The 26,183-nt window shown below is 40.4% G+C and overlaps 1 protein-coding gene across 2 annotated transcripts in view; it reads right to left on the bottom strand.

Moving 5' to 3' along the window:
• The window catches only part of LOC122563171 (sushi, von Willebrand factor type A, EGF and pentraxin domain-containing protein 1-like), a 188,304-nt gene that overhangs the window by 120,055 nt on the left and 42,066 nt on the right, over positions 1–26,183 (bottom strand). For both annotated transcript variants that reach the window (XM_087973561.1, XM_087973560.1), the window contains exons 8-9: positions 5,586–5,771; positions 3,389–3,574 (exon numbers count right to left, since the gene is read on the bottom strand). In XM_087973561.1, the coding sequence (XP_087829687.1) occupies positions 3,389–3,574; positions 5,586–5,771 (372 nt within the window). The remainder of the gene's footprint in view (positions 1–3,388; positions 3,575–5,585; positions 5,772–26,183) is intronic.

The following is a 26,183-nucleotide window of genomic DNA, read 5'->3' as shown; positions in this document are numbered from 1 at the left end:
CCAATAACTCACAAAAGACAAATATGTAATTCTACACAGGTTAGGTGAGTATAGATTTCAAATAAGAGGAAAATGTATTTGCACCTCTAACTCTCACATTTTGCTACCATCCTGAAATATGTATGAGGAAATTTGTAAGGAAGGAAAAGGTCAATTAACAAAACCTGCTCTGGACATTCACGGTGGAAAGTCATTAAAAAAATTGAGTCTTTTTGAAGTTTGTGCTAGCTGTTTCTAATTTATTTTTAATATATCCACATATTTGGCAATTTCAAACTTAATGAAATGTGTCCTGCGGTATGTGTTCACCTAAATGTCCTGTGTACCTGCCCAGAGCATAGCTGACAAAGTGACTCTCTCATTAAGATAAAATCAATATATTGCAGTTGCAAAACATCTGAAATAAAAACAAAATTGCTGGAAATATTCAGTGAGCAAGGTCATAATTAAACATCAGCAAGCTGATATGTTAGCACTGTTTCTGTCTCTGCAACAACTTCCTGGCCTACTGAGTATTTGCAGCATTTTATTGGGGCGGCACGGTGGCACAGTGGTTAGCACTGTTGCCTCACAGCACCAGAGACCCGGTTCAATTCCCGCCTCAGGCGACTTCTGTGTGGAGTTTGCACATTCTCCCCATGTCTGCGTGGGTTTCCTCCAGGTGCTCTGGTTTCTTCCCACAATCCAAAAATGTGCAGGTTAGGTGAATTGGCCATGCTAAATTGCCTGTAGTGTTAGGTGAAGGGGTAAATGTAGGAGTATGGATCTGGGTGGTATGCGGGTTGGTGTGGACTTGTTGGGCCGAAGGGCCTGTTTCCACACTGTAAGTAATCTAATCTTTATGATTTTATTTCAGATTACCTGATGAAATTGTCTGCAATGCTCAGTGTCTATGTGTCGCACTGTACACATGCCCAGTATACACAATGTTGCACAATTGTTGTTTGACTTTGTGGTTGAACTATGCATTTATTTATTGTGTAGGTCTGGTCTGTGTGATGGTTCACTGCATGGCTGTGTGTATCATTAATTCCAATATGTCCACACATTTAGTTTTTATTTTAAATCTAAGTTTAATCTAGTAGCATTATTGTTCCTGGTTACCCATATGATATTAGTCGTATTATTTGTCTTATTATTCTTGGATAGCACTTTCCCTTTGTGGAATACCAAATGAACTGAGAAGGGTTTCCAAGCACTTCATACGGAAATCCAGATTGAATGCACTAATCTTGTCAGGCAGGTTTAAAAACCAACAGATTAGTAGACCTAGCTGGAAGACAAGGATGGAGATACAAAGGGTGGAGCTGGAGACAATGGAAAGAGTAAATGAGTTGGGTGGAAAAGGAGAATGGCAGAAAGTTCAGAGAAAGGATAGCAGTGGAGAGGAAAGATGATGGGAAAGAGAAGTAGATAGGGAAGGACTGAGGTCAGAGATGAAAGAATTGATGGAGTTCAGCAGAACCTTCAAGCCAATCTTGATTAGTCTTTTACCATTGGAGGAAACTGAAGGGTCAGTTGTGAGAAGCAGTGAATTAGCCACCACACCAGCATGTTTGTTCCTTCTATAACCCTAGCAGTCTCTTTCTTCTCCCCACATTCCCTGTAATATCATTTCTTCCTCCCAAACTCACTTTGTAGCCATTGTCTTCTCTCCACCCTCCACCCTGTCATTCTACTGGGCAGACACCCTCCTTCCCCAATCCATCACGTAGGGCCAATAATCAGAATTCCTGACAGATGGCTCTTTGGCCTTGTCACCAGCAAAAGGGCAAATAGCATGGATGCAGAACAAGGAATGAAACAGGACCCTTTATATAGCCTCTGCAGGCAGATGATTAATCCTCTCAACAAGATTCATCACCAGTACTGCAGGAGGTTATGTTTTGAAGCAGGTTAGAGTTGGCATCTGCATACTCCTTCCTAATGCATCAAGTGGGCATGGGCAACCAGCAGCTGTCACTGGAGGGCTGCCATAACACTGCATGGCTCCCACTACCAATATTCATTGGCCAATATTTATGTCAGGTGACTGTGAGCATGGTGCAAGAGGACAATATAATGAGTGTGAGTATGACTGTTGGCTGCTCAGGGACAAATGAGAATAGCTATGATGTGTATGGTTCTGAGAATTGCTGTGCAAGACAGTGCAATTTGGAATGCAGTACCTGAAGGTTTTGACATTTACATCTCCCTGAGGTCCAAAACTAGTGCAAAATGTCCAGGGACCATACTCCTGCTACAGACCCCCTTGGCCACTTCCGTGCATGGCTGTGCAGTCAGACAGGTAGTTCTCTTCTTCTCATCCTTGGCAATCATTACCTCATTGTAGTCCCACAGACCCAAACGCAGGACTCCCAGGTAGGAATGAGAGACTGGGGCTACAGCATTCCCAATTGAGACTCTCTGACACTTGCCAGAGGATCCTTACAACTTGGCAAATCCAGTGTATGATACCACCAACCCTCTCTTATTGGTCAATGAACCCAAGAGTGAGACATTAATGTAATGGCACAGTTAAAGAGCCAGGGCTAAGCTTAGGCTCAACAGATTCCCTTCTGCTCATGGTTCTGCCATTGCACCAGTGACAAAAGTGTTGAAAATCTTGCCTAATCATCTCTGGGACCAAAATTGGAAATTAAATATTCCAAAGTAACTGATGCTTAGAGAAAAAAAGCAAGATGGTAAAGGAGGTGGGTAGCTCCCACAATAAAGAATAAAATAAAGCAATAGGTGCAGAAATGAGAACCTAGGAAATAACAATATCGAATCAGAGAAGGTAGAACATAGGAATGAGGAAGGATAGAAACACTACAGCGTATGGTGTCTGAAAATCAAAGACTCTTTTTTTAAGTTAGATATTAAATTGTCAATCTACTCAAATAGTTGAGAGGTCCCATGAATTTCAAGAAACTTAAATGCTTATGTTCTTCAGCACATCTAAAAGGTTTATTACGCCATTGTATCATTGAATGAATTGTTCTACAAGACCCAGAATTTAACTGTTACAAAGTAAACCTCTACCACATTTCATTTTAATGTTGCAATCACATAAATGGGAACATGACAGTTTTAGTTCTCGACCAAGATCTTGCTCAAAATTGACTTTACTTTTTAATGACCAGCAGGTAGTGGTGGGAAGCATCAGAAATGTAATAAAATTAATCTTAATCTTATTTCCCATTTTTGATCAAATGAAAACTTGTCCACTGAAATATTTTAGTTGCAAACCAAATTACTCATAGACAAAAATCACTAAATTTTTTAATTTTTCCAGGAAACCATTTGTGTGATATTGAAAAGTTTATATATAATTAAGAGTTTCTACAGTCGTATTGCATAAGAACAGTTTTCTGATACTCAAGCCAAAACTTTTAATTAACTGTACCTTTGCATGTCGGTGGGAAGTTGTCCCACTTTCCAGACTCTGTACAAACAAGTTTGTCTGCACCAATCAATGAGTAGCCACTATTACATGAATATGTTGCTACCATTCCATATTTCCAGTAACCTCCATAGGGTGGTTTTGGGGTTCTCCCATTATGTATAATGAGGAGGTTTTCACATCTGATGGCTGCAGAAAAATGAAATTCATTAATGTCTTCCACAAACTATCAAATCAGAATCTTCAGGGATTAAACACTTAAACAGCTCACTGACAAAATAAAGGTAAAACAGTAGACTGCAGTACAGAGTAAGATACAGGGATTCCTCTCTCCCCTACCTTCCCCTTCCTCATGCTGGTACCCAAAGCAAACACTGGATCTGCATTTAGTGCTAGCAATAACACTCTTACCTCCGTTCCCCTCAGAGGGGTGTTTGAAACAATTTGAAATTTTGACTATTTTTAAGCATAAATTTATGGAGTCAACTAGTACATGGATACTACTTTTGAGTAACTGAAATTCATGCCCATCAAAATTCATACTATATCGGTGGGCAGCACGGTGGCACAGTGGTTAGCACTGCTGCCTCACAGCGCCTGAGACCCGGGTTCAATTCCCGCCTCAGGCGACTGACTGTGTGGAGTCTCCCCGTGTCCGCGTGGGTTCCCTCCCACAGTCCAAAGATGTGCAGGTCAGGTGAATTGGCCATGCTAAATTGCCCGTAGTGTTAGGTAAATGTAGGGGCATGGGTGGGTTGCGCATCGGTGTGGACTTGTTGGGCCGAAGGGCCTGTTTCCACGCTGTAATGTAATGTAATCTAATCTAATCATTCGCAAAAATCCAATTGCTCTGTAGATGAAAAAAGAAATATAACCTAACAAAGTATGGTAAGTCTAAAAACCCAGAGCAGAGCACAACAGCCTGTGAACAAAGCAATTTCCTGAACTATCAGCAGTTCACATGGGTCACCCAGGTGAGTGCAGAATAAAGATTGTTTTCAGTCGAAGCTTCAGCTGGGAAAGCCTTGGTCAGGAAAAGTAAACAGCTCCAGCCATGACCAAGTGAGACACACTGGAGGCTGGAAGAACACAGCAAGCCAGACAGCATCAGGAGGTGGAGAAGTCAACATTTTCAGTATAATGCTTCATCAGGACTTGATGTGGAAGCAGGGGAAGCTACAGATAAAGAGATTGGGCCTGGAGTAGAGAGAGTAGCAGAATGGTAAGGTAGTGATAGGTGAACACAGGTAGTGGGTATGATCTGGCTGGCCGATGGGAGTGATGAATCTGGTTGGTAGGTGGAATGATAGGGAAGAGGCAGGGCTGGAAAAGGAGATGGGAGATACGTGAGAAGATTATTTGAAATTCAAAAACTCAATGTTAAGTCCTGTGCATTGTAGGCTGCTCGGGTGGAAGATGAAGTGTTATTGCTCCAATTTCCAGTCTAATTCACTGCAGCAGTGGCTCTCTCAACATTTTTGATCACCAGTGCCGCAGGAAGGTCAGGTTTTGAAGGAAGTTACAGTTGGGATCTGCATCCTCCTTCCTGATGCATCAGATGGGCATGGGCAATCAGCAGATGGAACTTAGAAATGACGAAGGTTAGAAACATGGCAGTTATGGTGTCTCAAAGAGAAAGACTTTTTTTGGACTTTTTTTGGACTTTTTTTAGATATTAAATTGTCAGTCTATTCAAATAGTTAAAAGATCTCATGCACTTCAATCAGCCTAAATGCTTTTGCTCTTCAACACATCTGAAGGGTTTATTACACCATTTTATCTTTGAATTAATAGTACCACAAAACTCGTAACCTAACTGTTGCAAAGTAAACCTGTACCACATTTTATTTTAATGTTGCAATCAGATAAATGGGAACATGACAATTTTGGTTCTGGACCAAGATCTTGCTCAAAATTGACTTTACTTTTTAATGACCAGCAGGTGGTGGTGGGAAGCATCAGAAATGTAATAAATGTAATTTAAACTTATTTCCCATTTTTGATCAAATGAAAACTGGTCTACTGAAATAATTAGTTGCAGACCAAGTTACTCGTAGACAAAAATCACTACAATTTTTCATTTTTCCGGAAAATCACTTGCGCAATATTGAAGTTTATATATGATTAAAAGAGTTTCTACAGTCGTATTGCATGAGAACAGTTTTCTGATACTCAAACTCAATATTTTAATTAACTGTACCTTTGCATGTCGGTGGGAAGTTGTCCCACTTTCCAGACTTTGTACAAACAAGTTTGTCTGCACCAATCAATGAGTAGCCACTATTACATGAATATGTTGCTACCATTCTATATTTCCAGTAACCTCCATAGGGTGGTCTTGGGGTTATCCCATTATGTATAGCTAGGAGGTTTTCACATCTGATGGCTGCAGATAAATGAAATGCGTTAGTGTCTTCCACAGATTGTCAAATCAGAATCTTCAGGGATTAAAAACTCAAATGGTTCAGTGACAAAACAAAGGTAAAACAATAGACTGCAGTACAGAGTAAGATACAGGGATTCCTCTCTCCCCTATCTTTCCCTTCCTCACGCTAATACCCAAAGCAAAGACTGGGCCTGCATTTATTGCTAGCAGTAACACCCTTACCTCTGTTCCCCTCACTGGACATTACCAGATAATCCAGAGACCTGCAGCCTCACATACCACCATACACTCCCACTTCCCCATTCAGCTCACCGGTCTTGACACCCAGTAAAACCTGCAAATTCTAATAGATGATGGAGTGTGAATTGAAAAGAAGTCTCTGGAAGCCAAAACATAGCTCCTTAAAAAGCTAACATACCCTCAGGAAAGTCTCAGAAAGACACCTCAATAGCAAAATATTTTGTATCATGACAAGAGCCTCATCTTTTTTGTTGTTTAACTACCTGACTGAGAACTTTACAAAATTAAGTGAGGCATGGATAGTGGCAGTCTTTTTTCCCCAGAGTAGAAATGTCAATTACTGTATGTACTCAAGTAACAGTTGAATTCTCTGACTATTTTTAAAGGTTAAATTTATGAAGTTGACTATTACATGAATACTACTTTTGAGTGGCTGAAATCCATGCCCCTTAAAATCGATACCATGTCATTAGCAGAAGCCAATTGCTCTCTAGATGAAAAAAGAAAAATAACCCAACGAGTTATGATAAGTCTAAAAGCCCAGAGCAGAGCGCACCAGCCAGTGGACTGGAAGGCCGGAGTGGAGCTGAACAACCAGCACACTAACTCATAAAAACTGATCTATGATCTGTGAAGAACAGAGATCGACTTTTCCATAAAATAAATGATAAAATCCATACTTTATTGGCCAAAAATAGGATGTCAATGTTTACATGAGATTAACTATTACCTGAGTGCATATGTTACTAGACGGCATAGTTTTAGCGTAAAATGGGGAAAAATTAAAGATGTGAGGTAAGTTTTTTTTTCACAGAGGGTGCTAAGTGCCTCAAATGCTCTACCAGAGGAGGTGGTGGAGGTGGATAAACAGCAACATTAAACAGCAACATATTGACAGATATTTGAATATGCAGGGAATAGAGGGTATGGACCACGTTGAGGGAAGAAACGTTGAGGACCACGTTTAGAAAGGCATAATGTGACGGTGCAGTCTAGGTGGGACAAAGGGCCCATTTCGTACTGTACTCTTCTTTGTTTTTTTTTGTAGAAGCATTTGTTGTCCTTAGTTCAATTTTTTAAATGCCTAATTGACAGTAGTTTAAAGTTGAATTGTACCTTTCTCTCAAAATCTTAGTACAGATTTCCTGCCATGCTAAACTGTCAGCACTTTAACCTCAGAACATTTGACCAATGAGGCCAATTTTCCTGAAGTATCAAACTGTTCAATTGATTGAATAATTTGCCAAAAGAAGTAAAATTAAGCCTTTAAGAGGCTGGAGAACATAAACTGGCAAAAAAAATCCTGAAACACCAGATTAAGGTATTTAAGGGATTGAAAGGCTTAATTTCAATAAAACCTCAATAAATGGGTATTTAAGTGTTTTCCATCCTCCTCCAGCAAAAAAATCTACTCTCAGTTTAGTGAGGAATAACAGAAAATTTACAGATAGATCAATTCATTATATGAAAAATAATAAATAGTATTGATATGACAGGCAATTTATAGGTTACAGGACTCGAGAATATGGTGCTGGAAAAGTACAGCAGGTCAAACAGCATCTGAGGAACAGGAGAATTGACATTTCAGGCATAAGCCCTTCAGGCTGAAATGTCGATTCTCCTGCTCCTTGGATGCTTCCTGATCTGCTGTACTGTTCCAGCACCACATTCTCAACTCAGATCACCAGCATCTGTAGTCCTTACTTTCTCCGACAGGCTACAGGTTTGGTGCATGTGGTGGGGGTGGATGTTCTAAGGGGATCAGGTTGGGACATCCTGATCATTTCACCAGGTTGAATTTGTAGGCAAGTGAGAAATCTCTGTGCTGCTGGTCAGTTAGAGCATTTAGATATTTGCATTAGAAATCCAGTACCATTTTGAACACGTTTTGTAACTTCTGCAGTTAACAAAGCAATTTCCTGAACTATCAGCAGTTCACATGAGTCACCCAGGTGAATGCAGAATAAAGGTTGTTTTTTCAGTCGAAGCTTCAGCTGGGAAAGCCTTGGTCAGGAAAAGTAAACAGCTCCAGCCATGACCAAGTGAGACAAACAAAGCTGGAAGAACACAGCAAGCCAGACAGCATCAGGAGATGGAGAAGTCAACATTTTTGGAATAAGCTTCATCAGGACTTGATGTGGGGTCAGGGGAAGCTACAGATAAAGAGAGGGGGGCTGGAGTTGAGAGAGTAGCAGAATAGTGAGGTTGTGATAGGTGAACACAGGTAGTGGATATGATCTGGCTGGCCGATGGGAGTGATGAATCTGGTTGGTAGGTGGAATGGTAGGGAAGAGGCAGTGCTGAAAAGGGAGCTGAGGGATACATGAGAAGATTATTTAAAATTCGAAAACTCAATGTTAAGTCCTGTGCGCTGTAGGCTGCTCGGGTGGAAGATGAAGTGTTATTGCTCCAATTTCCAGTCTGATTCACTGCAGCGGTGGCTCTCTCAACATTTTTGATCACCAGTGCCGCAGGAAGGTCAGGTTTTGAAGGAAGTTACAGTTGGGATCTGCATCCTCCTTCCTGATGCATCAGATGGGCATGGGCAATCAGCAGATGGAACTTAGAAATGACGAAGGTTAGAAACATGGCAGTTATGGTGTCTCAAAGTGAAAGACTTTTTTTAGTTAAATATTACATTGTCAGTCTATTCAGATAGTTAAGAGGTCTCATGCATTTCAATCAGTTTTTGTTGTTCAGCACATCTGAAGGGTTTATTACACCATGGTATCTTTGAATGAATTGTTCCACAAGTCTTGTAACCTAACTGTTACAATGTAAACCCATACCACATTTTATCTTAATGTTGCAATCAGATAAATGGGAACATGATAGTTTTGTTTCTGAAACAGCGATTGCTCAAAATTGAAGTTACTTTTTAAATGGCCAGCAGGTGTGAAGCATCAGAAATATAACAAAAACTTAATTTCCTAATTTTGATCGAGTCAAAACTGGTCGACACAAATATTTTTGTTGCAAACCAAATTACACACTGGCAAAAATCACTACACTTTAATTTTTCCAGGAATCCATTTGTGCAATATTAAAAAGCTTTTGTATGATTAAAAGAGTTTCTAAGGTTGTATTGTTTGAGAACTGTATTCTGATACCCCTACCCAACATTTTAATTAACTGTTTTGTTACATGCAGGTGGGTTCTTGTCCCACTTTCCAGACTCTTTCCAAACAGGTTTGCCTGCAACAATGAATGAGTAGCCATTAATAGATGAATATTTTGCTACCATTTCATATTAGGTATTAATGGGAGGGTTGCACATCTGATGGCTGCAGATAAACAAAATTTATTAATGTTCTCCTCAGACTGTCAAATCAGAAACTTTGGGGATTAAAAGCTCAAACAGCTCAGTGACAAAACAAAGATAAAACAAGAGATTGCGGTGCAGAGTAAAAATCAGGCATTTCTCTCATTCCTATCTGTCCCTCCCTCACATTGGTACCCAAAGCAAAAACTGGTCTTGAATTTACAGCTAGTAGTAACAGTCTTACCTCCATTCCCAACCGTCCGGTGGTATTATCAGTAGACTGTTAATGTAGAGACACTGGTTATATTCTGGGGATCTAGGTTTGAATCCTGCCAGACCCGATGGTAAAATTTCCATTCAATAAAAATCCAGAAATAAGAGTCTAATGATGACCATGAATCCATTGTTGATTGTCAGGAAAAACTCATCTGGTTCACTAATGCCCTCTAGGGAAGGAAACTACCATCCTTATCTGGTCTGGTCTCCATGTTAGGGTTTAGTATTAGGGTCAGGGTTTACGGTCAGGATCAAAGTCAATAGGGTAAGGGCTAGGGTCAGGTCCTGATGACCCCTGGGTGGATGTCCTCCCCTTCCAGGCCCAACCCTTACCCAATAACATCCAGAGCTGTCACATTTACCGAATGGTTTTGGCCTCATCCTTCGATTGCTGTGGGTAACACAGCAGCATGGGTGAGATTACTTCTTTAAGTGGCTATTAATTAGTCACTTCAAGGACTCAGTAGACCCAAGGATGGATATACAGGCCACCTATTGTCCTCTCTGCTTCAGATGGGAAAGGCGGTAATGTTGTGAGAAGACCTTCTGATGGATTTTATACATCCACTCAATTTTTGAACATGGCACCAGAAGAGCATAAAATCCAGTCATTAGGAACTGTGCAGAATTACACAAAGTCAATCAATGTGTAAAAGCTCGCAAGTGATGTGCAGAAAAGCAATGTTATGGTCAACTAGAAACTTTCCAAACCAACATCAACATTTTTATAGACTTCAAACTCAAGCAAAGTTATCCTTTGGTTTGTGAACAGAGGGTTACTCCCATGGTCTGCAGGTTGGTGGTGGGGGCACAAATGTGCTGTTTTCACTACATTCAATTATGCTGTTGCCATCTATTTCATAATCTTCATTTCAACTGAAGGTAATTCTCTCCTGACAGCTATAGGTTGGTCCAAGTCCTGCTATAATTCACCCATTTACAAAGGAATCAGGAAATGTGCATCTAACAACTGAGAAAAGGACAATATTATGGGGTAACTAGCTGTAGTTATTGTTCCACTAGGAACACTACTTCCAGCTATGCTGCTGAAATTAACAGTAGAAATAAACTTCATGATTTATAACGACTTGATCAATTTTGGCCCTCATCTCTACCTCAGATTTTTTAATTCTGATAGTTTCGACATGAGCCAGCACATTATTTCAGCAAAAGCAAAATACTATATATACTGAGAGTCACTGATAAGATCAGAAAATATTGGAAACACTCCCCATAGGTCTGGCAGTATCTGAAGAGAAAAACAGTGAATGGGCTGGATTTTGTTGATGGGCTCAAGTTCGTGGTATTAATGTTCATTTACGGATTGCATGTCTGCACAAAGACATAGTAGGATAATGCATCCAATTAATGCAGAACAGCAAAGCAATAATGAGTGGCAAGGAGGAGCTCATACTGCCAGCTAAATAAAGTAAGTATGAAATTTTCATAATTGCTGTGTACAGAGAAGTTTGAGAAAGGATCAGCAGAAGGCACTGTTCATTTGGTTTGATTTGTTACAATCACGTGTATCAAGGTACAGGGAAAAGTGTTGTTGCAATACAAGTGACTTTCCATGCTCAGTGCCAACTCTCCGAAGGTGGCCCTGCAGTGAAAAGCGGGCGAGATGTTTCCAGAGGATGGGGAAGGAAGTCAGCCAGCCTCACAAAGAAGGAGTTGATTGAAGAAGTGAACTGCTACAGAGTCATGGGAGAAAATCTTTCAGTTACTGCTGTCTGCAGTAGTCCTCTCAAACAACAAACTTTTTAAATGTACACTGTCTTTTAATGACAACACTGAGCCTTCCTGCTTGGAATCCCTGCACAACTGAATGCCTACAAATTTCAGGCAACAATCACCTCTACAGACTACTGAAGCTCTGTAGGACCCATGCATTTTTAAAAAATTCACCTGTTTGAATTATTTATGACACATCACATCCTGAGGTGTGGCATGAACAAGATCTTCTGGCCCAGAAGGAGGGACACAACACAGCACCCCAAAGGTCCTCACTTGAGGGTCCATATGTTGTCTCTGAAATTCAAACTGCTATTCACAACTTCAATCATTGATCCCCTTAACAACTTAGATTGGATGTCTGACACTAGCCAACAGGTTCCTGTTCTTATGCTCAAACTGCCTTTCAAATTATTTCTATTAGAATTAGCTTGTATAGATAGGTAAGAAGCACAATATTTGTGAAAGGTAACTTTGAGGTACAGATGTAAGAGAGTAGTAAAATGGGCAGACTGTACTTCTTTGCACTCTCAATATTGAATTCCACAACTTCAGAAACTAATTGCATTCTGACAGTGCTCCATTTTGCTTACATTCTCTCCCCCAATTTCCCAAATTGTGTTTGCATCGCCTTTACTTTGCACTCAACAGAGAGGACCAATTCTCTCCCTTTCACACATTAATTTAAAACCTTGTGACATTATTTTTCTGCATTACTTTGCACCGGGATCTCTATACCATCCGTTCTCTTGCTCCTCCTCTGATTCTGTCACAAGTATAAAAATGAACCTATTTTCTAACACCTTCGAATTCCAAAGAAGAGTTACAATGGAGTCGAAATGTTAACTCTATTTCTCGTGACAGATGCTGCCAAACCTGCTGAGTTTCTCTAGCATCTGTTTGTTTGTGATTCTTGGCTGTCAGTTTAGGGGTTTAAGGAGGTACTTGGAGAGCAAAGAGCATGTGGGTGGCAAGGACTCATAGGGCTACCCCCAACATGGCCTCTTTTTATTTTCTTGTTCCTACTCCCCAACTGCCACCCAAACTAAACTCCCTCACCTTTAACCTCATCTCTAAGGAGGTCAGGAAAATGTACTCAATGCTTCAGCCTGATGACCTTTCCTCAGAACTGATTTAAAATGTTAATTTAGTTTCTCTCTCCATACAAGTTGCAGACATACCAAGTGTTGCCAATACTTTCTGTTTTCACTACCAAGTTATTTAACTTCTTTATTTTAAACACCAAAGTTCTCATATTTGCAGGATGTTAAAGCTTGTAAAAATCAAAAACAAGAAAAATGCAGGAAAAGATGCCCTGAGGCATGATATATCGACAAGACCACACAGACACTATGGCAATGTATGAATAAACACCACGCAACAATCACCCAGCGTGTACATCCTCTCCCAGTCAGTGAACACTATCGCAGTCAAGGACATGCAGTATCTGATCTTCGGGAAGCATCCTCCAAGGTGGCCTTCATGATATGTGACAACACAGAACCACCAAGCAAAAACTGGAAGCCAGGTTCCATACTCGTGAGGATGGCCTCAATCTTAGGTTGATGTCACGCTACGTGTAACCCCACCATATTGTTGTATTTGCAAAATCTTCCCTACTATCCTGTTTGATACAATTACCTTGATTACTTGTGATTACCTCTCTACCTTAATTAGTTTGTACAGTTTTTGATTTTTTAGTTATTTTGGTCAGACCCTCATCATATGACTGATACCTACTCATGTTATTCTCACCATTTGGTTTGTCTCTAGCACTGTTTTATTGTTTATTATTTGTAATTATCTCTCTGCCTTAATTATTCAGTCCATAGTCATCCCTTCACATGTTATTAGGCTGTTAATACTTTACTCACATCATTTGACACTCTTGATCACCTGCAAAGACTTGTTACTCAGCCTATCAACACTCTGCTCACACTATTTGTACTTCCCTTCACTTCACCTGGTGAAGGAGCAGTGCTCTGAAAGCTTGTGATTTTAAATAAACCTGGTGGACTATAACCTGGTGTCTTGTGTTTTCTGACTTTGTCCACCCAAATCCAACACGAGCCTCTGGTCACTCTGCTATAGGAAGGATATTTGAAACTTGAAAAGGGTTCAGAAAAGACTTACAAGGACGTTGCCAGGATTAGAGGGTTTGAGCTGTAGGGAAAGGCTGAACAGACAGTGACAATTTTCCCTGGAGTGTTGAAGGCTGAGTGGTGATCTTATAGAGTTTTATAAAATCATGAGGGGCATGGATAGGGTTAATAGAGAAGGTTTTTGGTCTGGGGTGAGGGAGTCAAAACTAGAGGGCATAGGTTTAGGGTGAGAGGGGAAAGATTTAAAAGGGACCTAAGGGGCAACTTTTTCACACAGAGGGTAGTGCATGTATGGAATGAACTGCCAGAGGAAGTGTGAAGGCTAGTGCAATCACAACATTTAAAAGACATCTGTGTTGCTCTATCAAAAGGATGGGATTAGAGGAAATGCTGGCAAATGGTACTAGATTTATCTAGGATATGTGGTCAGCATGGACGAGTTGGACTAAAGAGTCTATTTCCATGCTATACGTCTCTATGACTCCATCTCCACATCAAGTCACATTCTAGATTTCTATAGTTCTGGCTGAGCCTTGAATTAAAATGAAATCTTAAAATGACCAAAACCAAAGGTGTCTATGTTTCCTGACTTTCACAGCCATACTAATGTCTATTATGAAACTTTGTCATAGAATTCCTACAGTGTAAAAGCAGGGTATTTGGCCCATTGAGTCCAGACTGACCCTCTGAAGACCATCCTACCGAGATCCATCCCATTCCTGTAATTCCCATGGCTAATCCATCTAGCCTGCATATCCCTGGACACTTTGAGCAATTTAGCATGGCCCATCCAACATTTTTGGACTGTGGGAGGAAACCGGAGCATCTGGAGGAAACCCACTCAGACACAGGGGGAATGTGCAAACTCCACACAGACAGTTCCCCCAAGGCTGGAATCAAACCCAGATCCTGGCACAGTGAGACAGCAGTGCTAGCCACCATGCCACCCATAAATAAGTAAGTACCCTATATATAACCTCACTGACCACAGACTTTGTGGGAAGACATCTTATTGCTGCCCTAAAGTGACTTTCAATTAGGCTTTTCTGACATTGTCCTCCCAATTCTGGGTATTGTCCAGAGGAGTTTGCAGGCAAGAAGGAGATACTCTTAGAGCTGTTGGGTAAGCAACTAAAATTACCAAATAGATTATTAATTGATTTTTAAGTGCATAAGTATTTCTCAAGCTGTTTGCATTTACCAATGTGAAACAGATGGATGCTCAATTAAAAATGCTCCTTCAGTGAAACTGACAGCTGGGAAGGCTTTGAACATTGCAACTGAACAGCTGCAGTCATGAACAAACTGCACTGTCACAGTTGAGAGGAATTGGACAACCAATTTACATCTGTCTTTCTTTCATTTCACCTTGAACTGTACTTTTCTGCTTTCAATTCTCAACATTACATGGAAACAACATATGCAAAAGAAATGTACCTCCATTGAATGCAAAAGGAGCAGAAACAGTACCAGGAGAAAAACTATTTCCGCTTGTCTTCTCATCAGCCATTTTCTGTTCCATCCAGAAAAAAAAGGGGGTGGGCACAGACATCCAGCTCCAAGGATATGAAACTCCTAACACAGGGCAAAGGATCAACTGTCTTGACAAGTGTGAGTGCTAGTCCCTAAGGAAACTTAGGCTTTCAGGCAGATCACAACTGACATCTGCAATTCCTCAACCAGGCCCTGTTTCACAGTGTACCAGGTTAGCATGCACTGCCAGCAGCAGTTACTGTAGGACCACCCCACTACCTCCACCCTCCCACAGAAAGAGATGAAATCAGCAGCAAGGTGTGTTGTTCTGAGGAGTGTTCTGCTGGAGGACTGAGAAAGTCAAGGGTGTGAAACCTTGCACTTAAAAATGTTGTGCTACACGCTTTTCCTGTCCACTTGACATTCTTGACTCTTAGTGCACTGTCACCAGGTAGAAGGGACCACACTCCTGCTCCTGACTTCTGTGGCCTCTTCCATCCATGCCCGCTGAGTTGAGAAGCTTCACTCTTCCTCATACTCTTACTGAGAAGAGTATGAGATCCAATGGGCAGCCTTCTCTAATCTCATCTCTTTCTGTCATCACTATAGTCTAACGAATCCATGTCAAAAAGACATGAATATTGTGCTATCATCCCATATTCCCAGTGATCTCCATTGGGTAGTGATGGAGTTATGCCTTTGCTAATAAGTGGAAGATCAGGCCATCTGACAGCTAATGGAAAAAATGAAGGTCATGCTTCAGGATTACAATTTCAATCCAGTTTGTGACAGTGGAACACATTGGCATAATGCAGAACTCTATTTTGTCTTCCACATATCCAAAAGGAAAAAAATACAATTAAAAACTGGAAGGACTATGGATGCTGTAAATCAGAAACAAGAACAGACATTGCAGGAAAAGCTCAGCAGGTCTGGCAGCATCTACGAAGATAAATCACAGTTAACATTTCGGTTCAAGTAAGCCTTCCTTTGAACTGGAGGAAGAATCTGAGGGAAGGTCACTCGACCTGAAACAATAACTTTGATTTCTCTCCACAGATGCTGCCAGACCTGCTGAGCTTTTCCAGCAGTTCCTATTTTTGTTTAGGAATAAAACACCATTTGCAGCTTCACACTGCACACTGCTGACAGAATAAGACTGGTTTTGATCTCAGCCTGTAAAATGAGGTCTTGGACAAATTGCTCACATTTCCACATAGAAGCAATGAAGGGTAAAGCATGGAATTTCCTGTATTGGTCCAAATTGATTTTTTGTACCTTCACACAGAACTTCAACTCAGACTAGTACTAATCCTTTCAAAATGCTGCTGGGTTTTTCCTTCTCATATTGCACAAATATACTGAAAAGACCAATTATTAACATAAAATATAGAATCAACATGGCTGCTGACTCAGGAAATATTATGAGATTACAAAATCTGAAGTAAGGAGGAAGAAAAGTACAGAGGCTAACTTTCAGTATGCTATATATGTATAGATTTAATACATCTTCAAAAACATTTTCATATTCTGGAAGCTACATATATAATCACATAACAACCACCATGTTCCTTTTATATCATACTTCAATAAAACTATAAACAAAGAGGAAAATATGCATTACTGAACAAAGTAAAATAGTTTACAGATTAGCCTTGCATGTTAAAAAAGATGTTTAACGACTAGCTAACTTAGTGAGCAGGGAGATGAAATAGGGAAATTCCAGATAAAAGCATGAAGAGTAGCTTAAGCATATGATTTCTGGTTCAATGCAAATGTAACCACATCATCTCATGTGATTGACATCTCTTACGAATCTAAGTGCATGAATAGTTTTAACAGAACTAAGTTTTTTTAAAAGTAAAATTGGTTTATTGCTTCATTGACTATGAAGTTACCTGTCATCTTGTGAATGCAAATCAAGAATTCACATTTTAATCAAATAAAAAAGGAAAACATTATTAACCTCCAGAACACTTTCCTTCTCCTTGCCATGCACATTCTCACCATCATAATTCTGACCACAATCACTGACTGAAAGGCTTTGGTAGAAACATTTATAACAACTTAAATACTTATTCCTAGAATTTCACAAATTGAAAGGATAATGGGCAATATTTAAACAAAGAAGGTGAACAATTGGGTCGTGTGTAATTTTGAGTGGATAGTGGTTGCAAATAAGGATCAACTTTGCTGCACTCAAATCCTGAAAGATGTCTAACTCTATTTTGAATCATGATATTTTTCAGCTTTTCAACAACCTAAAACCTGATTCTTTTTCTCCACAGTTATTGTATATCATTTTCATGTTTTTGCTTCCATTCAGAGTTTATATTTATTCTGTTATTAGCACTTTTAAGTAATATCTATTCTGGATCTACCTTTTGTCCCTTCTATATGGGCGGCACGGTGGCACAGTGGTTAGCTCTGCTGTCTCACAGTGCCAGAGACCCGGGTTCATTTCCTGCCTCTGACTGTGTGGAGTTTGCATGTTCTCCCTGTGTCTGCATGGGTTTCCTCCAGGTGTTCTGGTTTCCTCCCACAGTCCAAAAATGTGCAAGTTAGGTGAATTGGCCATGCTAAATTGCCTGTAGTGTTAGGTGAAGGGGTAAATGTAGGGTTGTGGATCAGTGTGGACTTGTTAGGCTGAAGGGTCTGTTTCCACACTGTAAGTAATCTAATCTAATCATATAGCCAATATCTCTTACTTCATTTTTTTTTTCTCATTGACTCTAAACTGCATCCCCACCTAACTTTCCCTTTCCTTCCCTTCTGTGTCACATCCTCCTAGTCATCTTTTGCAATAGCCTGGGACCCAACTGTTTTCCACCTCTCTCTTGGTTTAAAGAAGAGTCAGAATGGACTCAATACATTAACTGTCCAAAGTTCTGCCAGACCTGCTGAGTTTCTTTAGCCCTTTTTTTCTATTATCCAAAACTGAAGTTTGATCCCTTGCATATTTTACTGGTAGGGTTAATGCGTGTTTTTAGGACCTATCCAAAAGATCTATTAAATATTCACCCAGCCTGTTCCACTTTGGATTACTTAGTTGGCTTGTCTTATGAGCACAACAGGAGGTCACCATTAAAAAGATACCTTTTGAAAAATTCTGAGTCGCAAACCTCCCAGCTCCCTGGTATCAATAGAAGTTGCTGCCAGCAATGCTCACATCCCCCACTCTTGTGGTTGGACCTTAAAGTCATTGTGAGCAAATCTGCAGGTGAAAGTACCAATGTGCTATTGGATATAGTGACAAGAGTCGGCTATTCAGTCCCCTATGCCTGCAATTCAATTAGATGATCTATACCTCAACTTTGTTTGTTCATTTTTGCATCAAAAGACTTACATTTAAATAGTATCTTTCAATGATCTCAGGACAACTCAAAGTGCTTCACATTCAATGAAGTACTTTTGAAGTTGTACTTTCCCTATTGTACTGTGGGAAATCATGACAGCCAATTTTTGCACAGCAACCCACAAACTAATGTGATAATGATTAAGTACTCTGTTTCTTGTGATATTGATTACGGGATAAATATTGGTCACATGAACATTGCAAATAACTCCACTACCCTTCATCCAAATTGTGCCACAGAATCTTTTATATCCAGGTGAGACGATAGACAGGCCTCTTCTGAAGGACTGCACTAGTAATTGCACAATAATCCTACTTTGAAGTTTAGCCTACAATTTTGTGCTCAAATCCTGGAGTAGGATTGAATTGACAGCTTGCATATGATATTGCTACCAACTGAGACAAGGCTAATTTTGCTTCAAAACTTGATATTTCTAGCTATATCTATCAATATAAATTGTGAACATTTCAATTGACCCAACATCTACTTGCCTTTGAGCAAAAAATTCTTATTAGCCTTTGGATAAAGAAATTTTCATACCTGAATAGTTTGGCTCTAATTTTAAGATTATCCTTTCTAGTTCTGGACACGCCCATCTTAGGAAATATTTTAGCCATATCTACCTCTTCAGTTAATTTCCTGTTTTAAACACTTCAATGAAATCACGCCTCAATCTTCTACGCTTAAAGCAATAAGTCCTTTCCTCAGATTTTAAAGTTATGAACCTGAGTATCATTCTGATGGATTTGCACTGTCCACCTTCCAAGCTATGTTTTCTTCTTGATGTGCAATGCCAGAACTGAAAGCTATATTCTAAATTAAGTCTGACCAAGGTTCTTTAGAAGTGAATCATAACTTCCTATCCTTTGCAGTTCAGGCCCTTGAGATTAAAACCATCATTCTATGATCTATTTTTTTCATTTTCTTTTGAGTCTGTCCAGCTGCTCTGGATGAGTTATGTTTATATATGTCAAATTTCTTTGCTGCTTCTCAGCCTCCAATTTCTCTTAAATTTGAAAATGCTACTATTGAATTTTCTAAGAACCACAATGGATGAACTGTAACTTTCCCACACTGAACTCCAGTCATCAACTAATTTGTTGACTCATTTGATCTGTCTATGCCCTTTGCAACTTCCTTTCCTATTTAAAACAGATCTGTGGGGACACCTCTGTTGCCATGAATTGTCAGTCAGAGTACATATATTTCACCCAATTTTCTGCCTTCTCCCTCCCAATTTCCAATCTATGATGTAAGATCCAATTCCATGCAGTTTTGTTTTTGCTAATAGGTTTTTGTAAGCTTTTCACCTAATGTCTTCTGGAAGTCTATAACGATAACATCAACAAACATTGCTTCATGCACCACATATTCAAAATATATTTCAAAATATTTAACAAATTTCACAGACACGACAAACTCTTCATAAGTCCACGATGATTCTCCGATCAGCAATATTTGTCTACTCTACCATTACACAGGTCTGTGATTACATAAATTCTCCAAGTCACCTCTCCGAAAAACATAGTGATCATTTGCATTTTTCCAGTTAAATGCTACAAAACCAAATCAAGAGATCCCTGGAAGGCCAGATGCAACTATTTCCTCACTTACTCCTTTTAAAACTGCAGTGGAACCTAACAAATCCTTTTTTAAAATATATTAAATGCATTAAGTTCTTTCCATTGATTTAGCATTAGTTACCATTGTATGTCTGCATTGTGTTTCTTCTAAGCAGTTTGCTCCCTCTCTCTGGCCTTTGAAAATGATAAGGTGTTCCACTAGAAATTGTTTGAATACAGAGTAAACATTTTACAGAAGATAAACAAGCAATTATGTGTCCCATATCTATTCAATACAATAAATAACAATTGGGAGAAAGTGAAGACTGCAGATGCTGGAGAGTCAGAGTCGAATAATGTGGCACTGGAAAAGTTCAGCAGGTCAAACAGCATCTGAGGAGCAGGAGAGTCAACGTTTCAGGCAGAAGCCCTTCATCAGGAATGTGGGGGGTGGCAGGGGTTTGAGAGATAAATAGGAAGGTGGTGGTAGGAGGAAGGCAGCTAGGAAGGCAATAGGTGGATGCAGATGCTTAATTGTGATTGGACGGTGGAGAGGGTGGCGCAGATAGGTGGGAAGGAAGATGCCTGCCTCTTCGTAGGATATATGGAACAGTCATTCTTCCATAGTTACTTCAGCACTAGACACCACATTATCCTCTGCTACGTTGATGACTGTATAAGCACCACCTCATGCTGCTATGAGGAGGTAGAACAGTTCATCAACTTCACCTTCCATCCTGACCATTTCAGACATGTCCCTCCCATTCCTGGACCTCTCCGTCTCCATCTCCGAAACCAACTCAACATGGACATCTATTTCAAACCCACCAACTTCCACAGCTATCTTACCTACACCTACTCCTACCACCCCCTCCTGTAAAAATATGTTCCTTTACTCACAATTCCGCCGTCTCCGTCGTATCTGTTCCCAAGAGGAGCAATTCCACTCCAAGACATCCCAGATGGCTTCCTATTTCAAGGACCACAACTTCTCTTCCCTCAAAAATGCCCTCCAGCGCATCTCCTTCAATTTCCACACCTCTGCCCTTGAACTCCAACCCTCCAACTGCAAGAATAATAGAACCCTGCAAGTCCTTACCTTCCACCCGACTAATCTCTGGATACAATGCATTCTCCTCTGCCATTTCTGTCACCAACAATCAGACCTCACCACCAGAGATATATTTCCCTCCCCACCACTACCTGCATTCCACCTAAGTGACTTCCTCGTTAGGTCCATGCCTCCCACCAATCCACCCTCCACACCTAGCACCTTCCCTTGCTGCAGGGAGGTGCTCGCACCTCCCTCCTCACCTCTGTCCAAGGCTCCAAAGGATCTTTTCACAGAGATTTTCCTGCATGTCGACCCACCTTACCAATGTGTCCGTTGCTCCCAATCTGGTGTCCTCTACATCAGGGAGACAGGATGCCAACTTGCAGAGCATTTCAGAGAACATCTCTGGGACACATGCACCAAACAACCCCACTGTCCTGTGGCCAACCACTGCAATTCCACCACCGCCCCTCCCTCCCCCACGAACATGCAAGTCCTGGGCCTCGTCCATTATCAAATCCAAGCCACCTAACAATTGAAGGAAAAACACCATGAGACCCTTCAACCACACGGCATCAACATCGACTTCACTAGTTTCCAAATCTCTCCTCCTCCCACCTCGTCTCAGATCCAACCCTCCAACTTGGCACTGCTCTCTCGACCTGTCCTATCTGTCCACCTTCTTTCCCACCCACCCACTCCATCCTCCACACCGACCTACCTCAATTATCCCGTACCTGCATCCACCTATCGCCTTCTCAGCTACCTTCCCCCCCACCCCTCCCAGTTATCTCTCAGGACCGATTTCGCTCCACATTCCTGATGAAGGGCTTATGCCCAAAACGTCGACTCTCCTGCTCCTTGGGTGCTACCCAACCTGCTGTGCTCTTCCAGTGCCACCCTTTTTGTCAATAGACAACAGCTACATAGAACATAGAAGAATACAGCACAGTACAGGCCCTTCGGCCCTCGATGTTGCGCCGATCCAAGCCCACCTAACCTACACTAGCCCACTATCCTCCATATGCCTATCCAATGCCCGCTTAAATGCCCATAATGAGGGAGAGTCCACCACTGCTACTGGCAGGGCATTCCATGAACTCACAACTCGCTGAGTAAAGAACCTAACCCTAACATCTGTCCTATACCTACCCCCCCAACTAACTGTCCAACTAAGTTTTCAAACAGGCAACATAAAGAACATAGGCTGAATTTTACCAGCCCAGTGAGTTGGTTTGGGAGGCAGGAGGCCTCATAAAATGGTACAGAATGTATTAAGAGGGGAGAATATTGTCTTTCTGCTATCATGATTCATTAGCAAGTGGTAGTGTGGCCATGCTTACCACAAGGCCAATAAATTCAATGAAGTGAAAAATTAAGGGCCACTCCTACCCCATCAGCATTTTACTAGAATCAGGAGGTGTGCTGTTGTGCAGATAGAACAGAGAAGGTCTTTTCCCTGGGGTGGGCGAATCCAGAACTAGACAGCAAAAGTTGAGGCTTAGAGGAGAAAGATTTATTAGGGACCTAAGGGGCAACCTTGTCACTCAGAGGATGGTGCATGTATGGAATGAGCTGTCAGAGTAAGTTTTGGAGGCTGGTACAATTACAACATTTAAAAGGCATCTGGATGGGTATATGAATAGGAAGAGTTTAGAGTAATATGGTCCAAGTGCTGGCAAATGGGACTAGATTAGTTTAGGATATCTGATTGGCATGGACGTGTTGGACCGAAGGGTCTGTTTCTGTGCTGTACATCTCTATGATACTAAGTGGAGCAGATGTCCTACCAGAAATGTACTCCAAGACATGTATTTTGAATTTTTGATCGCAAAGAGTGAGTGACAGTCAAATACAACTTAAAGTAATTACATATTGTATAAGATAAATTATCTTCCAAACAAACTTGCAATGTTGATGGAATAAGTGAGTTACAACCATAAATTGTCCTCTCTCAAGTCACTAAATTTTTTTTAGATCCCCTACAGTGTGAAAACAGGCCCTTCGGCCCAACAAGTCCACACCAACCCTCCAAAGAGTAACCCACCCAGACCCATTTCCCTCTGACTAATGCACCTCACACTATGGGCAATTTAGCATAGCCAATTCACCTGGCTTGCACATCTTTGGACTGTGGGAGGAAACCGGAGCACCCGGAGGAAACCCACGCAGACACAGGGAGAATGTGCAAACTCCATACAGACAATCGCCCAAGGCTGGAATTGAACTTGGGACCCTGGTGCTGTGAGGCAGCAGTGCTAACCACTGAGGCACCGTTTATGCTTCCCAAATCAGTGCCCATCTTTCCCAGAATTCTATGTTTGAGCTTCCAAACAGTTTTTCACTTAACAGAATACTCAAATGATTCTCAGCTAAGTCACAAATGGTATCCTAAGAGAATATGACTGAGGTGCACTTCCATTCTCTTTCTTCTTCATTTATCTGTTCCAGAACGATAGTATGATATCTCCTCTTTTTATAGTATCATATTTTATCGGATAATGCCCTGGGACATTTCATTATATCAGGAGATATGATATTAAAAGTGAGCTTTTGTCATTTAAGACTTCTTCATATCAATTTTAGGAGTGAGAGAAAAATAACCTCAAGGAATCTTCCTTTCACAAGATTAAATAAGCAGAGAGAACCCATGACACAATAGATGGTGACTAGTTCATGTAAGCAGCTAGATGCTTTAGCTGAAAAATTATATTCTATTCTATGTATGATGTTCCTAATAATGGTTTGTTCATCAAAATATAAACATTTGCTTCTGCCACAGTTAAAATTCAGTACTCTAACCTGCAGTACCAAAATACTGTAAAGATAGCAATTGACATAGCAAGCCAAAACTCAAGGTATGTCAACAGCTTTAAAGTGACGAACTATTGGCATAGAAAAAATGTGGAAGTAAAGTTGTATTTTATTGTCACAAAGGGTGAGTCTTCACTACCTAAATTATGGAACTAAGGGAAAGGGTTATTGAGTTTAACGTTCTGATTAAAGTGAATGATGACACAGTGTCTCCTTGCTGATGCAAAAATGCACTTTCACTTCAGCTAAGAACAGGATCATTTGCCCTTCTGTCCTTTAGGATTATTAATGTATGTTTACATGTGGGTACTTGACCATCCCAACCATCAGCTGTGCACATACGATGGTCCCAGCAACCAATCTGTATCTAATAATCATGGAAAAGACTCCACAACAAAAAAAACACAAATGTCATCTATTATTAACCAATGAGCTGAAAACTAAGTGGAATAACGAACAGCTTACTGATCAAGAGGACGCTTGAAACTATTAAAGGAAATCAACACAGTAATTATATAAGATAAAACAAAAACTAACTTACACTAACAAAGGCATAGATCAATAATCAAAAACATTTGTACTGATTAGAGCCCAGAAGGAGCAGTACATGTAATTTCAGTTGGTTATCAATAAGATTCATAACATAACTCATCAAATAATCTCATTTCTTGAGTCCTTAACTGTGATGTTTGAATTTATGGATCACTTTGAAATTAATTGTCTCCTGTTTATAACATGTTTTAAAATGTCCAGGAGTTTGAGCATTCTCAATCCATTTGTCACTCATGGATAGATTTCATTATTTAAAATAAATTGAAACAGCAAGTTATTACTGAGAACAAAATCCACAAAATTGTTAATTATCCTAAAGGACAGAACAGCAAATGGTCTTGTTCTTGGCTGGGGTGAAAGTGCATTTTAAACATAACATTAAGCTCAATAACCCTTTCCCTTAGTTCTATAATTTAGACAGTGAAGACTCACCCTTTGTGACAATAAAATACAACTTTACTTCCTAAAGAATTAGCTGGTGCATCAAAATATCCATCCAAAATCCCTCCTGGACTACCACAGCTCCTTGCTACACACATTTTGTAAAAGGCAAACAAAAAAAATTACAAAGTTCTGAGATTTCAAATAATATTTGCAAAAATGTTAGCAGAAATGTAATATTAATATGAAAAACTAGCATACATTTTCCTAAATTATACATCTCTTTTCAAAGAGAAAGCCAGGGAAATATAAAATTTATTTAGATTAGATTACTTACAGTGTGGAAACAGGCCCTTCGGCCCAACAAGTCCACACCGACCCGCCGAAGCTCAACCCACCCATACCCCTACGTTTACCCCTTACCTAACACTACGGGCAATTTAGCATGGCCAATTCACCTGACCTGCACATCTTTGGACTGTGGGAGGAAACCGGAGCACCCGGAGAAAACCCACACACACACGGGGAGAAGGTGCAAACTCCACACAGTTAGTCGCCTGAGGCGGGAATTGAACCCGGGTCTCTGGCGCTGCGAGGCAGCAGTGCTAACCACTGTGCCACCATGCCACCCACTTTACTTGTAAACTAAACCTCAAATCACATCAAGGGTGATTTACTGGAACTATAAACAGGAAAGATGTTTCATATCTGATCCAAAGAACAGGATGGCAGTATTTCTTCTGTATTAAACTAAAATACTAGCTTGGAATACTCATTCAAATTTCAACTGAGGCTTCAAAACTATGTATTTTAGATTTATAGACAAGTGAAAGCAAGCTGGAATCCATTTAAATGTTTGGACAGTAAGATTTCCCCATCTCTCCAAGAATAAATTTAAATAAAACCAATTAGCTGTGGATGCTGGCAATTTGAAATGAAACAGAAATTCTTGGAGAAACTCAACAGCTGATTGCATCTGTGGAGAGAACACAGATTTAATGTTTCCAGTCCAGTGACCTCTATTTTTATTATTCATAAACATTTTTTGAGAGAGTGGTATGGGTGAATGACTCGAAATTCATTTCAAAAAACAGAAATTAAAGCTGCAGGGTGAAGTCAGCTGAGATGAAAGCAGGCTTCCAACAGGTTCAATTCTGCAATTCTTGAGAATTATAGCCTCAAAGTCACCTCACATCACAATGCTTTCATAATGTTGGAATTCAAAATTGAGGCTTACAAGTTAAACACATTTAAACAATTGAAATATCTGTTTTCTTCCCTCTCATCTACAGGTGACATTAAGAATACAAATGTTTGAAGTATAAGTAGAGCAGCAAATCATATTGAAATGCTATTCTTTGTGATTATAGATGTTGGTTCTACACATGTTCAGAAGATCCAGGATTTAGGATGATGGGGTTTCTCCTCCCACCGCCTGCAGGATCGGTGTTAAATGCCAGTTGCCACCAAAGCCATTTAACGCTCCAAGGGACATAATTGGCTGAACATAAGATTTCTCTGCCTTACTCAGGGGAATGTCCAATCTCAGCCAGCCACCAGCCCTCTCTTTTTTCATGGTACCTCTCTAGTCCCAGCAGTACCACAA

The sequence above is a fragment of the Chiloscyllium plagiosum genome, unplaced genomic scaffold (assembly GCF_037043375.1).
Source record: "Chiloscyllium plagiosum isolate Xiang-an unplaced genomic scaffold, Cpla_swu_hap1 HiC_scaffold_26, whole genome shotgun sequence".
In the NCBI taxonomy this organism is placed as follows: Eukaryota; Metazoa; Chordata; class Chondrichthyes; order Orectolobiformes; family Hemiscylliidae; genus Chiloscyllium; species Chiloscyllium plagiosum.
Note: the sequence above shows the minus strand (reverse complement) of the source record. Positions and strands in the feature narration are given on the sequence as shown.